The 15,938-nt window shown below is 51.2% G+C and overlaps 1 protein-coding gene across 1 annotated transcript in view; it reads left to right on the forward strand.

The window, feature by feature from the left end:
* The first annotated feature begins 3,849 nt into the window (after nt 1-3,849).
* The window catches only part of NR4A3 (nuclear receptor subfamily 4 group A member 3), a 39,175-nt gene continuing 27,086 nt past the window's right edge, over nt 3,850-15,938 (forward strand). The window contains exons 1-5 of the mRNA XM_070595258.1: nt 3,850-4,457; nt 7,655-7,828; nt 10,086-11,050; nt 14,661-14,790; nt 15,254-15,426. Of these exons, the coding sequence (XP_070451359.1) occupies nt 10,088-11,050; nt 14,661-14,790; nt 15,254-15,426 (1,266 nt within the window). The 5' untranslated portion in view covers nt 3,850-4,457; nt 7,655-7,828; nt 10,086-10,087. The remainder of the gene's footprint in view (nt 4,458-7,654; nt 7,829-10,085; nt 11,051-14,660; nt 14,791-15,253; nt 15,427-15,938) is intronic.

The raw sequence follows: 15,938 nt of genomic DNA on the forward strand, positions 1-15,938 counted from the left end.
ATTTAAAGCAATTTTTTAAATCCCACCTAGTTAAATTGCTTTATATCATACACAATAAATTTCCCTCAAATTTCATATTTTATTTTCCAAGAGAAAGAGCACTCTCTTTCTCGCAGACTATACCTGCAAAACCAAAATGAAATGAAAGGTAGCTACCCAGTGAATCTGTAATAGTTACTTCACAGAAAGAGTTTTTAATAGATTGGCTGCCATAAGTATCATGACAGCAGAAACTAACTGCTTTCTTTGCCTTGTGTGTGTAAACTAGGCCACACACGAATGTCCCTCTTCTAGAAAAAGGACCAAACCAGGTAAGTTTTCAACATTTCACAGATTAAGGTAGTCTTATTGTATTTGCTTTCCCAGAAGAAGAGGTTTAATTATAAAGTATCAAGTTTCATTTAATAAAAAAGTCATCGAAAAGGTAATTTAGATTACTGAAACAGACATCTTTCATATGCCTTACAGAACAGTATTATGCCTGATTTCTAGTAAGTCAGACTTTTGAAAAGCTAGCATAGAACAAGAGGTATTAATTTGAAAAAAAGAAAAGAATGACTTATTCAGTTGGAGGTCACCTAAAGAACTGCATATGCTCCAGGATTAAGCAGAGGACTGTGTCCCAGTTTGTAAGACAGCCTTGTCTCTGCTTTCACGACTTTCCATTTGAGTGCAAAAATGTTGCCACTTATCAGTGACCACTGGAACCTCTCCAGCAGGCAGTCCGGTTTCCTACCCCGAGGAGCACTAAGCCAGCTGATTGGCTCAGCGCAACCACACAACAGCCCTCAGCCTAACAGCAGTCAAGGAACAAAGATTGGTGACCAATTCTCAGGAAGGAAAGGATCTAAACGCGGCAGGTGGAGGGAGGGGGAAGCGCAGAATTAACCGACATAAATGTCCAGAAAGACACACCCACTCAAAGAGAGAAAAGCTAAACCTGGAGATATTCAGCCAGGAATGGATTTCTTTTTTTTAAGGTAAACAAGGATATGAATCTAAAAGTGTCACTGAGGGACCCCAGTTCATATGAACAAACTAGGCTAGGAACTTCATAGCACCTTGTGGGCAAGGACCTTAGAAGTACCTTGAGTGGGCAAGGACCTTTTATATACTAACATTTAGAAAATGTCGCTTATTCAACAAATTCATTGAAAGATGTCCTGTTTCCTAAAAACGGTACCTAAATTTAGGGTTCCTGCTTTACACTGATTCCAATTCTGCATGAGAACTCAAGTTGAAGGGGGAATGGGTGAGGTGCAGAACACACGAAATTTTTACAGCATGGAAATAAAAGTATTTTTAAACCTTCTTGGGGGTGAAGCATTGGGCAAGAAGTAATACGTGGAAACTGTCAAGTGCTTCTCTACACACCCACCCACCAGATACCATCGCACCCGGCTAGGGGAGTCTCCCTCTTCTTGCCTGACAGCTTCACTTTCTTTGAGGTCTGGAGCTGGTGATCACACTGGCCCGTCATGGTATTTTCAGTTAACAAAGCAGTTACTCAACAGGGGAAAAAGCCACAAAGGAGCAGAGCAGCTGCTGCTGCACCCGTGATGCAAGTGCAGGATGAGCCCCGGGCCGCCACCGCCGCCTCGGCTCCTCCGTGACGTTCGGGAGGGGTATCCCCGGCTCTCAGGAAGTGGTGGCCGCGGGCGGCTCCGCCCCCACTCGGCTCGGGGCTGGCCGGGCCGCCGGGTGGCAGGACTGCCTGGCCCGCCGGCGGGCGGGGATCACCGTCCGAGACGTGCGCCCGCCCCGCGCGCCCTGCGCCCTCGCCCCGCCTCGTTCGGGCCCCGCGCCCGCGCCTCGCCCTCCTCTCCCGTCACAGCCCGCGCCCCCCTCTCTCCCACGGCTCACACCCACTCACCCCGACCCCCTGCGCCGAGCCCGGCCCAGCGTCGCCGGTCACCAGACGGGGTCGAGCCGAGTCCAAGATGGCGACTCCGCCCCCGCCCCCTCCGCACTCCGGGCGGGGTCAGGGCGCCCCCTCACGCGGCGCGCTCGCGCCCGAGGCCCGGCTAAAAATAGCCGAGCCCGGCTATATTTGGTGCGGCCGGATCCCGGCGCGGCCGCGCGCGCCCCGCCCCGCCCCGCCCCGCCCCGCCCCGCGCGCCCCGCCCCGCCCCGCCCCGCGCCGCGCTGAATGGAGAAGGGGCGGGGGTGACCGAGGGGAACCCACTCCGCTATCTGCGGCGCGCGCCGGCAGCGGGGCCCGGCCAACCGCCGAATTTAGTAACATTGCCTGCGTCAATCACGCGCCTCGCGTGCGTCAGCGCCGCGCGGCTCCAGGTCCTGCTCCCCCCACCCCCCAGCTCTGAATGGATACAATGTAGCAGCGCCCTCCTTCCTTCCGAGGCTGGATTGGAACCAGGGGCAGCGAGCGCAGAGGCTTGGTTCCTCTCTGCCCGGTCAACGTTCGGAGCATCCTCCTACGGTCTTCTCCACACCACCCTGTCTGAAGTGGAAGCGGAGGCGAACAGATACACCCATGTCATATATATTTAGTTTTGTTTTCAAGTTTCTGGTGCTAGCTCGAAGCTTCTTCGATTCTGAAATGTGTGCTGTCGACAATGGGATCCTCCCCCCTACTCTGCCCCCCTCACACACGCAAAGATTGTGACAGGTCAAAGAAATAAAATGTCACATCTGATTCAAGCGAACCACCTGGGGACCCTGTCTGTCTGCATTGCTTCACTCGAATATTTTCTCCGCTTCCCAAATTCATTTCTAAAGGAGGTTGCTTTCAGTCAGATGCAACCTTTGGTACTAGGAGACTTGAACTCTGATAAATTTTTATTTTTGTTTTCGGCAAGAAACTCACACTTAAATTCATCATTTCCAGGAAGAAAAGGCTCTCCCTCACACAGTCGTCCAGGCTTTCGGCACACCGTTTCATGACAAATGTGTGCCAGGAGACCAGAGCAAATTCCCTAGCGAGGGACTAATAAATCCTGTTGATTGATTTCGAAATGTTTAAGTCGGGAGATGGGAGGGGAGGCCAGTGTACAACCATCAAAAAGTGAAAGTGCGAGCTTAGAGTTCCATTTCTGACTGGGGGAGGGGGTTATTTGCAACAGTCAGACCCGCTCAGCTGTTCAACACGTGTGGGTTTGTTTTACACACATTAAGTAGTTTCTGCTGCAGCGCGCGCGTGGATGATGGATGTGCACTTAGCTGGGTTATAATGGGTCCACTTAGGAAACTCACACCTTAAGTATAAAGAAAGAAAACCTTATCTTCTCGGAGCCATCTGCATCCCTGCGCGAAATACGAACCCAGCAAATGATAGGAGGAGGGGGATTCGCCTAGGCGCAGAGGGCCAGAGAGACGTAAACAGCTTTAGAACTGCTGCTGGCCAAAGCGCAGCTGCACCTCAGGGAGTCTTCGGACTGCTGCAGCGGCTGCCAGGTCACTCGGAGAAGCTGGCTGGCGGAGTCTTCCCTTTCGGAAGAGCTGTCCTCTCCCTTACCCCCTCGCCTTGGCTCCCTGCCTCGGGGCAGCCTCGGAGGCGCGCCAGCAGCACTCCTCCAACTCTACTCCACCCGAGCCTGACAGCTGGGCGGTCCCGCCTGACCCGCGGGCGGGCCGCTGCACCCTCTGGCAGACTCGCGCCGGGCCAGCAGCGCCGCTGCAAAGGAGTTGGCAGCGCGGGTCCGAAAGGCCTGCGGGGCCGGGGCTGGCCGCGCGATGCAGTTTCCATTGTGCTGCCCTGAGAATGCCCGGGGAACGCGCGCGCGCGCGCACATGCACACACACACACACACACACACACACCCTCGCACACGCGGAACCGGCTGGGCCAGGGAGGGAGGAGGAGGGTGACGTAGCGTCCCATGGCGTCACATTGACGTCTCGCATTCCAGGCACTCTATGGAGAGGCCGCTAGGGCTCCTGTGGCATAAATGACGTGCCGAGAGAGCGAGCGAACGCGCAGCCGGGAGAGCGGAGTCTCCTGCCTCCCGCCCCCCACCCCTCCAGCTCCTGCTCCTCCTCCGCTCCCCACATACAGACAAGCTCACACCCGCTCCCTCACTCGCACACACAGACACACACGCGCACACACGCTCCGCACACACACTCCACTCTCTCCCGCGCGCTCACACCCCTCTCGCCCTGCGCCCTCGCGGGTGCAGCGCCGCGCACAGCCGGACGCCCCTCCCGGGCTCACCTTGCAACGCTGACAGCGCCGGCGGTGGCCGTGGAGGTGGGAACAGCGGCGGCATCCTCCCCCCTTGTCGCGGCCGGAGCCAGGACGCCCGCGGAACTCCTCGGCGGCGCTCTCCCATGAGTCGGGATCGCAGCATCTCCTGCCAGCCACTCACCGCCTCTGGGAGCCGCTGGGCTTGTACACGGCAGCCCTTCCGGGACAACAGCTGTGACTCCCCCCAGTGCAGATTTCGGGACAGCTCTCTAGAAACTCGCTCTAAAGACGGAACCGCCACAGCACTCAAGTATGTATGAGATTCGCCCAGTTAATTGGGGGACTTGCTAAAAAGTTGGCGCGCTGGGAACCGTCGCTCCTGAAATTGACAACTTTAAGCGTGGGGTTTTCCCCCCTCGGCTCTTCTCTCCGGCTTTGCTCGCCGAGCGGCCGGTGGGTTCTGATCTGAAACTTTTCCCCTGTAGCGGGCCCGCAGGGATCTCTGGAGCTCATGGGATTCCTCCCCCTACCCGAGGAGGCGAAAAGCCTCTAACAAAGAGGAGGACCGGGATTTGTGCAGTAGCAGCTCCAGCGATGTAATTCAGGGTATTTCGGCTCTAGTTGTCATGGTAATGATGCTCTCGGCGGCGGCGGCGGCAGCGGCGGCGAATTGCAGCTCCGGTGATGAACGGCAGTAATTTCCCTGGCTTTTAACTAGGATTGAAAATAGGGGCTGTGGTGGGTCTAAGTTAATATACCTAACGGTGACTCCAAGCTGGTTGCTTGGGGAGAAGCTTGGGAGGGAAGGGGCCTGGGCAGCAGCGGCCGGAGTTTGCAAAGGCGTTCCGAGGATCTCAGGAAAGAGGGCGTAATTGTAGGAATGTGGCTTATTGTATTGAAATGAGCCTGGGGCTCCACTAGGCACGTCTGCCTGGCGTCGCCGACTTGCCCGTTTACACTTTTCCCTCCGGAGGTAATCGGGTGTAATTGTCGGCCCCCTCGGCCGGACACGCGTGGGGACCGTATCCGTCTCCTCCGAGCCTTGGCTCAGGGTGAGAAAGGAATGTTTTCCTTTAACTGACAGAACTCGCGCTTTTGGAGAAGTTACTCCGAGTGTTTTGCTCTTAATAGAAATGAAAGTTCTCAGTGGTGAGTGGAGCGCAGTCTTGCGAGCGCAGTCTGCGGAGACTGGCTTCCAAAGGCACCTCTCGAACCTGTTGGAAGCTTGAGACAGACATGAAAGAGAAAGCATTTGTCCTTTGATTCCAAAGAAGGTTCTTGGAGATTGCTTTTTATTTATGCCTCCAGATTCTTCCGAGGGAAGAGCTGCGAGGAGTTTGGTAATCAGAAATCTCGGGCTGTTTTCCCAGAGCTTTAGGGTGCCAGGAGAGAGGCACAGGGCGCCGTTCGGTCACTTCATCGCGAAGTCAATCCTGAATCTTCTTTTCCCAGGACGGAGAAATATTTTATAAAACTGAGTTGAGGAAAGAAAAAGCTGCCCAACGCGGCTACGGGGAGCAATGAATGAAGTTAGAGTTTATTCGAGTTATCTTAACAAGATGCTCGTAATGCGAATAGTAAAGACTGCTTAGACCGAGCAGCTCCACGACCGCTCAGTCCCCCCGCACCCACCCACCCCCTTCCCTGGGACCGAGCGCTCGCAGAAATTCTCCCCCGCGGTTTGTCTCCTCTCCCTCGGGCTTTCTGAGAATCTCTGTCTTTCCCTTTCTGTCGGTCTCTCCTCCACTGCTCCTGCCCCCGCCCAACCTCCGCCCCCGCTCCCCAGGGTTGGAAACTCCGCGGAGGAGCCCGGGTCACAATGGTGCGTTTCACGGTTTCCTCCACATACTTCACCAAGGGGAGGGGAACACGGGGGTGTTCCTTTGGTCTGCCCACGAGAAAGAAAGGGGCTTTGACAGAGGTAGATATTTCTTCCTAATTTACAACCCCCAGGCTCCGTGCTCCCGGCCCCGGCGGCTGCGAGCAGCAGCGGCGGAACGTGTTTCCAGGCGCGGCGGCTTTGCCTAGGTAACCGGCCATTTGGGGGAGGCGGAGAGCCGTGGGGCGCTCGGCTTGGCTGTCGGAAACGTGGTGTTGCACTCTCCCGCGAACGCTGGGCGCTCGAGGGGAGCCCCTTCCTTGAGGAGACGCGACCCTTAGCCCCTGGAGTCAGAGGCCGATCCTCGGAGAAAGACTTCGCTTGAAAGGCGCCCGGGGAAAGGCGGGAATGTGGGAACCTACTGGAGGAGGTGGTGGGAGGTTGCTGGAGACCCCCACTGAAGATGCCAGGGGGACGGGAAGCACATGCTACAGCGGTGGGAAGATCTTCCCTTGCTTGCGCTAGAGCGAGAGCAAGCTTTCCGTAGGATCAGCTGGGGCTGAGGGTAGCAAAGGAATCCCCTATTTCTCGGCCGTGGAGGACTTTCTGGACCTGGGGACTCCGAGCCCCTCTCTCTCTCTTCCTTCAGGCCAGCCCAGGGCGCAGGGGCGGCGGGGGTCGAAACTTACACGACCTTCTCGGCCGCGCACCAGCGAAGGATTTTGGGGTTTTTTTTTCGACTCCGCGTTCCCACTCCTCGAGCTGTGAGTGGGTCCGGGCAAAGGGGGCGCTGTAGGCCAGAGTTTGGGCCAGTGGGATCCTTCCCCGAAGCCCGCGGGGCTGCACTTCCAGCTACAAAGTTTCGCTGAGGCTGTGCGCAGAGCGCTCGCCCCAGAGCCGCGCTCCGCGTCCTCCGGAATGTGCCCCCTCCGGGCCGCTGGATGGCCCCGAACGTCTAAGTCGCCCACCCTCGGGGATACCGCCCGCTGGGTGCAGAGGGCCTCCCCCCGCCCGCCCCACTGGCCTCAACGCCAACCGCCTTGTCGCCTTGTTTCCAGTGCGGGCCTATTTCCACTGTGCCCTTTTGTTTGCTTGACCCCTGGCCCCCGAAACTCGCGGCTAATAAGAAACGAAGCTCCATTAGCATTTAGAATGAAAAGCGCAGACTTTCTTAATTCCTCGGGGCATTCATGCATTCGTTCCGGACCTTGTGTATTTCCTATGCAACGTGTAAAATTTGTATTGGGGGGGAGGGTGGAATTGGAAAATGGCTATTTTCCGCTCGTGCACACTCACTGATCCCGATTTCGGGCAGAACTCTTTCCTCAAGTGTTCTCCTTTCTTCGGTTTTCCTCACTTCGCGAGCTCGGAACCAATTGTGGGGGCAGAGAGATCAATTTCTGGGTGACGACAGGCTGCGCGTTTTTTAGCCTCGATTCGGGTGCCACAAAACGGCGGTGAACGCACTGGGTGCTGGGCAACCCATACTCGGCTCCCCCAAGGCGGTGTAATGCTTCTTGCCCAGGGACTCCGTTCACCTTAAGCACTGCTTTCTTACCCTTATAATTCTTTGTAATTAACGTAGCATTCCTCGAGGCCCCCACCAACACCCCAACGCGCCCGGCCCAGGCCGCGGTGACCCCGCCTGGTCCCGCTGTGACCTCTGTCCTCTCTCCCGGTGCCCGCAGAGCCCACTGCGGAAGAGCGCAGCCCGGCAAGCCCCAGGCCTGAGACTGGACCCTCGGCAGAGCCGGGCAGCACCGCAGCCGCTTCGCCTCGCCGGACGTCCCCCGCTTCTACACTCTCAGCCTCCGCTGGAGAGACCCCCAGCCCCACCATTCAGCGCGCAAGATATCCTCCAGGTAGGTCTGAAGGCACGACCCCTTATTCCTCGCAGGCTGGAAGAAGTGGGGGAGGGGATGGGCCCTGGGTCCCTGGCAGGGGCGGGCTGGTCGACTTGCCTAGCGCCAGGACAGTGACTGCTGGCCGAGCATTTCACAGCACAGGTGGCTTCTTTGCACGAAGCTCCTCTGGATACCACACCCTGTTGCTACCGAGTGGAGGAGCCAGATTAAATTAAGCGTTGCATTTTTCAAAAATATTTTTCCTAAGAAAAATGCAAATACACCGATAGATTAGGATCTTTTAATACACTGTAATGTCATGTTTGCTGTCCTTTTATATCCGGTTTACGCATTTAAGAGTATTGGGATCATTTTGAGCTCAACAGCATTTATGTTTGTATAAAATCCAAATCATTTGGGTGCAGAAGTTTGGGTTCCTGAAGCTCAGAGGGAAAGAGAAAAAGCATTTGAACTGAAACTTAAGGAGTCAATTTGAGCTGGGCAAAAGAAAGAATTGCAGGTTTGACTTGTAACACCTTTTTATGCATTTGTGAAAGGAATACCAAGTGCCTGGCCTGTGTAGGCACCAAAGACAGGCAGATAAGTAGATCTCAGTCCCAGCCAACTCATCTTCTAGCTGGAAACCTCAGAAAGACACAAAGGAGAGCAATAGGGAAGGATTGGCAAGGAAGAATGACAGAAAAGACCAATGGAGAAATCCTAGAGGTGCTGAAGGGCAAAGGAGAATAGATGAAACATCAGGAAGTGTTCTTTCTTTTAAATGATTAGTCTTTCATTTCACCCCAACAACTGGACAGCAGGATAAGAAATCCTTTAACTTCAAGCTGTGAGTGTGTTTTTAAGGCCCTGCTTGGAAAATAAAGGCTTGAACTGGCCTCTCCTCATCACTGCTTCTTCCAACAGGCCCTCATCACCTTTTTTCAAGTCAAGATTTCATCCCATACACGCATGACTCAGTCAGATTTGGAAATGTGGGTAAGAGAAAGATGTCAAAGGAAATGAGAAGCACTCACTTTTCTATTAGTCACACCTTCTACACCATAGGCTCCAAAGACACGTTAAGCACCTGGTTTTCCTTTGGTTCAGAAAAACCAACCACCAGAAACTGCCCGTTTCACTATTTCTATTTAGCCATAAAGAAAGGGAAATAATTAGATAAATAAATCACCTACCGGAACCAGTAATTCTCAGGGCCTTCTCATCCAGCTCAACCTCTCTTTACAATAGTAAGCTCCCTGGATACCAGGTGCTTTGGGGGCTCAACTTGGTCAAACTGGCAGAGAAACTAAGCCTCTGAAGAAACTGCTTTCTTTTCCAGGGGTACTAATCCTTCTGTCATAAGAAAATATGTAGACAAACTCACCTATTATGATAGTGGGAAAACAGTGTCATAAAACAGCCATGGATATATTTTATGTCAGAATTGGAAATATATATATATATACACTGTCTATGGCAGAGAGCAGGTTTGGTGGGTGTTTTGTTGCAGCTGCTGATCTTTTTCTTTGCAGATGGCACAAACTCCCCCGAGTCCATTTCCTGGGCCTACGTTCCCACCTCGCCACCTAGCTGGCTGAAGTCATCAACAGGGGTCCAGTTTGCGCAGGCTGTTAGCCCTGTTTGGAGGAGTGGGGAGGGGGTGGGAGAAAGCAACCACAACCTGTGTGTGGGTAGCCTCAGTTGGCACTTGTAAAATGTTAGAACGTCACTCTCTCCCTTGGCCAGTAAGTCCCACGCAGGACACCTTTTTTTGACTAACTTAGAGGTTTATAAATCAATGCCTGTGACTTGGGTGACCAGTGGCCTCTTTCCTCAAAATTAAACCAACAGGGCTTTCACTGGCTTTCTTTTTGTTCTCCCACCTGTGGCTGAGGCCACTGCAATTAGTGTCTAGGGCTCAAAACCACTTTGTTAAAACATCCCTGGGTTTATGAGGGAAGAAATCAAATTTCCCACATCTGGTAGAGGATAGGGCAAGGGAGGGGAGGTGGGCACAGAGGCCCCCAGGAGGCCGGGCTTGAGCATCTTGCGGCCCCTTTGACAGTCTGCCAGGGATTCAGCTTTCTTCCCAGGGAAGAAAGGAAGGAGGAAAGTAAGCATGGGGCTTTAAATCTATGCTACCAGAAGGAGGAAAGGCTATCACTTCCCCTCTATTTCCCAGATTAGAGTGCAAAGAATTCACTGCGACCTATTAGCTGGGAAAGAGAGCGCTGACTGGCTTCTGAAAGAGCCTTCCTTTTCCCTGTCCTTGCAGATATGCCCTGCGTGCAAGCCCAGTATAGCCCTTCGCCTCCAGGTTCCAGTTATGCAGCGCAGACCTACGGCTCAGCGGAATACACCACCGAGATCATGAACCCCGACTACACCAAGCTGACCATGGACCTCGGCAGCACCGAGATCACGGCCACGGCCACCACGTCCCTGCCCAGCTTCAGTACCTTCATGGAGGGCTACTCGAGCAACTACGAACTCAAGCCCTCCTGCCTGTACCAAATGCCGCCATCGGGGCCGCGGCCCTTGATCAAGATGGAGGAGGGCCGCGCGCACGGCTACCACCATCACCACCATCACCACCACCACCACCACCATCACCAGCAGCAGCAGCAGCAGCCATCCATTCCGCCCCCCTCCGGCCCGGAGGACGAGGTGCTGCCCAGCACCTCCATGTACTTCAAGCAGTCCCCGCCGTCCACCCCGACCACGCCGGGCTTCCCCCCGCAGGCGGGGGCGCTGTGGGACGACGCGCTGCCCTCCGCGCAGGGCTGCCTCGCGCCCGGCCCGCTGCTCGACCCGCCGATGAAGGCGGTGCCCACGGTGGCCGGCGCGCGCTTCCCGCTCTTCCACTTCAAGACCTCGCCGCCGCACCCGCCTGCGCCCAGCCCGGCCGGCGGCCACCACCTGGCCTACGACCCGACGGCCGCCGCCGCGCTCAGCCTGCCGCTGGGAGCCGCCGCCGCCGCGGGCAGCCAGGCCGCCGCGCTCGAGGGCCACTCGTACGGGCTGCCGCTGCCCAAGAGGGCGGCCGCGCTGGCCTTCTCGCCGCTCGGCCTCACCGCCTCCCCCACCGCGTCCAGCCTGCTGGCCGAGAGCCCCAGCCTGCCGTCGCCGCCCAACAGGAGTTCGTCGTCGGGCGAGGGCACGTGCGCCGTGTGCGGGGACAACGCCGCCTGCCAGCACTACGGCGTGCGCACCTGCGAGGGCTGCAAAGGCTTCTTCAAGGTGAGCTCACGCCCGCTCCGGGCGCCCCTCCCCTCGCCTCCGCAGCCACCGCTCAAGTGAGCGTCTGAGTGGATCCTTCCCGGTTGGAGAGTTGTCACTGTTGTTGCGTGCGTTCCTGTGGCCTTTCCCGGCACCTTCACGTCCACTTTCTCGGGGGCTTTTAACTTGAGGTCCTTTACAGGAGGCCGTCCCTGGGCACTTGAGGGAGTGTGGACCTCCCTACGTGGCTTTACCCTCTGAGCTTTATTCTGGAGAGAGCCTTCAGCAGATTCTCAAAAGGATCTGTGATCTCAGAAATGCGAAGTCCTCTCTGCATTCCTCCTCTGTCCATCCAGCAGTGTCTGAAGGATAGGGTCTGTGTGCCGGGCCTTGGACGCTTGTATCTCATTTAGTCCTCATAGTAAGAGCTAGGACTCTAGAATCAGAACTGAGGTTGAGTTCTGGCCACCCGCTAGCTATTTTTATCAACAGGTCTTGAAGGTGGATATTAATTACCCTTGTTTCATAGATGAGGAAATGGAGGCTCAGAGAGGTTATTCCACTGTCCCAGGACACACACTCAGAGAGCGAGATGGAGGCAGGATGCCAACTCATGTTTGCATGATGCCACCGGGCACACCTTCACAGCTCTGGAGAGGCAGAATATGCAGGGGCAACTGGCTGGCTGCAGTTTGGGGCAGCTCCCTCCATAGAAGATAGAAGCTGGGGTCTCACCAATCCACACCACCTCTGTGCCCCACACACTGTGCCAGCTGTGGACACTGTTCATTATCTCAAAGCCCCAAAGGAGAATTTTACAGTGGGAGGGTCTAGCCTTCCCCATATTTTCCCCATAAGGAAGCTGATGCCTGGAGAGCTGTGCAGCCTGTAAACAGTGATTTAGAGGCACAGGGACAGTTCCAGCTGGTTTCTCCTGACTCTTGAGTTCAGTGCTCTTTCCATCACTCAGGGGAGAGAGGCCTTGCTCTCTTGCTGCTCTGCTTTTCCTCTTGAGTCCCTGACTTCTTCAGACACTTAATTCTGTGCCACCCTCCCCACTCCCCCTTGCCGTTATCTCAGGCGTTTGCAAACCCATAAATGTTCTCCCACAAAAATCATGCCCTAGCTTCCAGTGCTGGGCAGAGTGGAGGGAGAGGGGAAGCTAGATGCTGACTGGATAACTAGGATTTGGGAGGCCAATAGGATGTATCTGGGAGCATGCTGAAATTGGAGTCTGAACGCTCAAATAAGAATCCTCGATCTGTCACCTACCCACTGTGTGACGTTGGGTATGACACGTCTTTCTAGGCCTCGGTTTCCCCATCAGGTGAATAAAATTCAGAGAAAGGCTATGAGTATTAAATGAGATAAAACACTTATGAAAGTACTTTAGAATCTTTAAAGGTCCATAAAACAATAGTTCATTATTAAATGAAAACTATAAAGTATTTGTAAAAATGCACATGTTTGTGGATTGGTATACACACCAAGCAGCAACAGTTATTTTTGATCTCGAGATAGGAATCATGTGACTAATTAAATTCTGCAGATAAATGAGAAAATGCTTGTGGAAAGACTTTGCAATATGTTAAGTGCCGTAAAGGACGTAAGCAAGATTATGATATTTTAAACGTGGAACCCTCAGTTTAGCCACTTTTTTCCTGTCTTAACTATCGAGCTTTACCAGGGTTACTTTCAAGTAACTGCATTCCTTTGGCAGATTTGATTTTTACAGCGTTTCAGTGGAAATGCTGAAGGGCAGTTAAACAGGCAGCCGAAAAGGGGGAAAGGAAGAAAAACAGTTAGGAGAGGTAGGAGTAATCCACAAATATAATCACCCCTGAATAACTGAGTGGACCAAAAGACAGGAGCGGTAATACATTCCTAGTCTGGAAATGTCAATTAAGTGTTCCCCAACAGTGTCCCTTTTCTGCAGCAATCCCTTGAAAACAAATCTATACTTGAAAGGGTGGGGGTAGGCTGGGGGAGAACCACCCCACGGATCTGTTAATTAAGGGAACGAGAGCAGGTTTTACCCAGTGGCTTTCTACCATTAAATTGAATTCTTTAAAAATGTGACATGAAGTGCAGTTAATGATGGAAATTCAGTGATTGAACCGTAATGATCTTTCCTGTCCTTAACCTGGGCAGGCACACACAGATGTGGGGAAGGTTTCAGGTTATTGGGAAAATGCACACCTGAAGCAAAATGCCACCAGCACTCAAATTGGCATACAGCCTTGGAGATGATGGCAAGAAATAGAGCTTTAGAAATTACTGCGTGTTCAATGAAAGAGAGCTTCATTCAGGAAATGGTTTCCTACCCTTACAGACGGCTGAGAATTTAAATGTGGAAACTCAGAAGTATGCTTGTGATTTGGAATTTTGCATTTAAACTAAATGTATCTGGCTTTGTTCGATTTTTAAAGTTTTATATAAGCAGTTTAGAAACTATCTCCTAAAATGAAATTAAAGAGAGGTGAGGATTGCTGAAAACCAAAGATTGAAAGGAAATCTAGAATTCTGGACACAAAATAGATCACTAATCCCAAATTACCTGGATTTATTTATTTTTTTAATGCAGCCAAGGCTTATCAAATAAATTCCAACTTTCTGCTCTATTTGGAGTTGCATAGATTCAGGTAATTCCTGAATGATTTCACTCTACAGTGGTAAATACACATCCATTTGCACAAATGTTTTTAATTTTTTAAAAATGAAGCACTTTTAAATCTGGAGCATAAAATATGCTTAATTATTTCTCCATGTGTCATTTTAAAATTATATGTGATTCTAAATCATACATTTTATATCCAAGTCCAAATGTTATGATGTGTCTTTTACAATATGTCTATCTTGATGTCTATGTCAATAGTCATTTATGAAATAACCTATTAATGGGAATTTTTATTGAGAATACATGGCTCTTATATTTCCTTCTTTCTCTCACCCATTTTTTTTTTTTTCCTTTCTTGGGCGTGACAGTGGTTTTCAGTATCCAATTTTAAGATTTTCCTTTTTCAAATATCAGAAGTGTCTGGTTTACCACATATATTCTTTTAAAGTGAAAATAAAGGACACAGGCTGATTAAGTGATTTTGGGGGGCTTAAAACATTATTTCCTATATGTTTTAACCAGACTAGTCCAGATTTTTGCTCTTTATGATTTCATCTCTGTTGGGGAACAAAGCCAGTTACTGTGATATTTGACTTAGAATAGTGATAGCCAGCAAAGTACATCCTAGATAATTTTGATTTTATTTTAATAAGGTCAGCAATAATCAGGGGAGTGGAACAAGTAGAAAATTGTTCCCAGAGGGATATTAAAAGTGGAGATAATGTAATCCTCCAAGGTATGATATGTTGACCTGGTAATTTCAGATATGATTTTATCACTCAGACTTGGTCGTCTCCTGAGACTTGCTTCAGAACAATCCGAGATGATTTTCATTGTCAGCAGCTAACACTAATAAAATTGTTTTTCCTGCAGGCTAGCGTGTTAGGAAATTAAATTTATCTAATTATACGAATTGCACTGTCGCTTTTCACATTGTAATTAAAATACATCTTGTCAGGTCCTACCTCTTTCCAGAAACTATTAGTTGACTATCTCTGTATTGTATTTTCGCAGAGAACGGTGCAGAAAAATGCAAAATATGTTTGCCTGGCAAATAAAAACTGCCCTGTAGACAAGAGACGTCGAAACCGATGTCAGTACTGTCGATTTCAGAAGTGTCTCAGTGTCGGAATGGTTAAAGAAGGTATGGATATAATGCTTTTTATCCATCTTGCTGATACGTATTCTCAGATATCACTGAAAAAATGTTAATGTTTACGTTGGGGTGGGGAATTTTCCTTGTTTCCCTTTCCTTCCAACATTTTCCTTTTACGATGTATATTTACATTTAAAAATAGCTGAGGACTCCTTATTCTAATTTCTCAAAATCAATAGAGAGCTTGTGTACATACATCTTTGTTCTATTTAAGAAGGAGACTTTTAGGGCTAATTCATTACCAAATGTAAGTATGGGGTGGCTTTTATGCTGCCTGTTTCAACTCTCATTAAATCATTGTGTGGATATTTTTCTCAACTTATTGCCACTTTTAAATGGTTGGTCTCATTAATGATGGCTCAACTGTAAAGTGTTTTGATTCATTTTTGTGATTTATGGCTATTCATGGCTATCTCTGAAGACGTTTCTCCTTGCTTTCTCTCGGCGTCAGTTGTCCGTACAGATAGTCTGAAAGGGAGGAGAGGTCGGCTGCCTTCCAAACCAAAGAGCCCGTTACAGCAGGAACCTTCTCAGCCCTCTCCACCGTCTCCTCCGATCTGCATGATGAATGCCCTTGTCCGAGCTTTAACAGACTCAACGCCCAGAGATCTCGATTATTCCAGAGTAAGTTTTATGATGTCCTCCTTTTGAATGAACGATCCAAGTCTCTATTCATGATACTAGTAATAAGAGTTGTTTGAATGACTTTGCGTCTGGCACTGTGCTGAATAGTTCTCGTACCTTTTCTATAGTTCTCACTTCATTTAGCAATGCTGGTGCATCCATTGCACCAAATAATTTTTGCCTTATTGCATCTCTAAATGCCTTAACAAATGACCCTGACAGTGCTGCACCTGTCGTACCCATTGTTGCAGGATTCCTAGCGGTTGCCAGTGAAAGTCTGCACAGATGAATTACAATTTGTAGATTTCTTCCGTGGTTTAGACAGAGTGACTACTGGTTTTTTCATACTGTGGTCAAATCCTCTGGGTGAGCCTCAAGTTATCTTTAAGCACTTTACCCAATTGCATCACCATTGTTTGACTTGCTGCTTATTCAGAGAGATTAGACCATTGATGGAGGGAGTAAACTCTGGCCTCGACATCATCAGGTGTTGTCAGGAGGACTAGGATGGA

This window comes from Equus przewalskii, chromosome 26, assembly GCF_037783145.1.
Source record: "Equus przewalskii isolate Varuska chromosome 26, EquPr2, whole genome shotgun sequence".
NCBI lineage: Eukaryota > Metazoa > Chordata > Mammalia > Perissodactyla > Equidae > Equus > Equus przewalskii.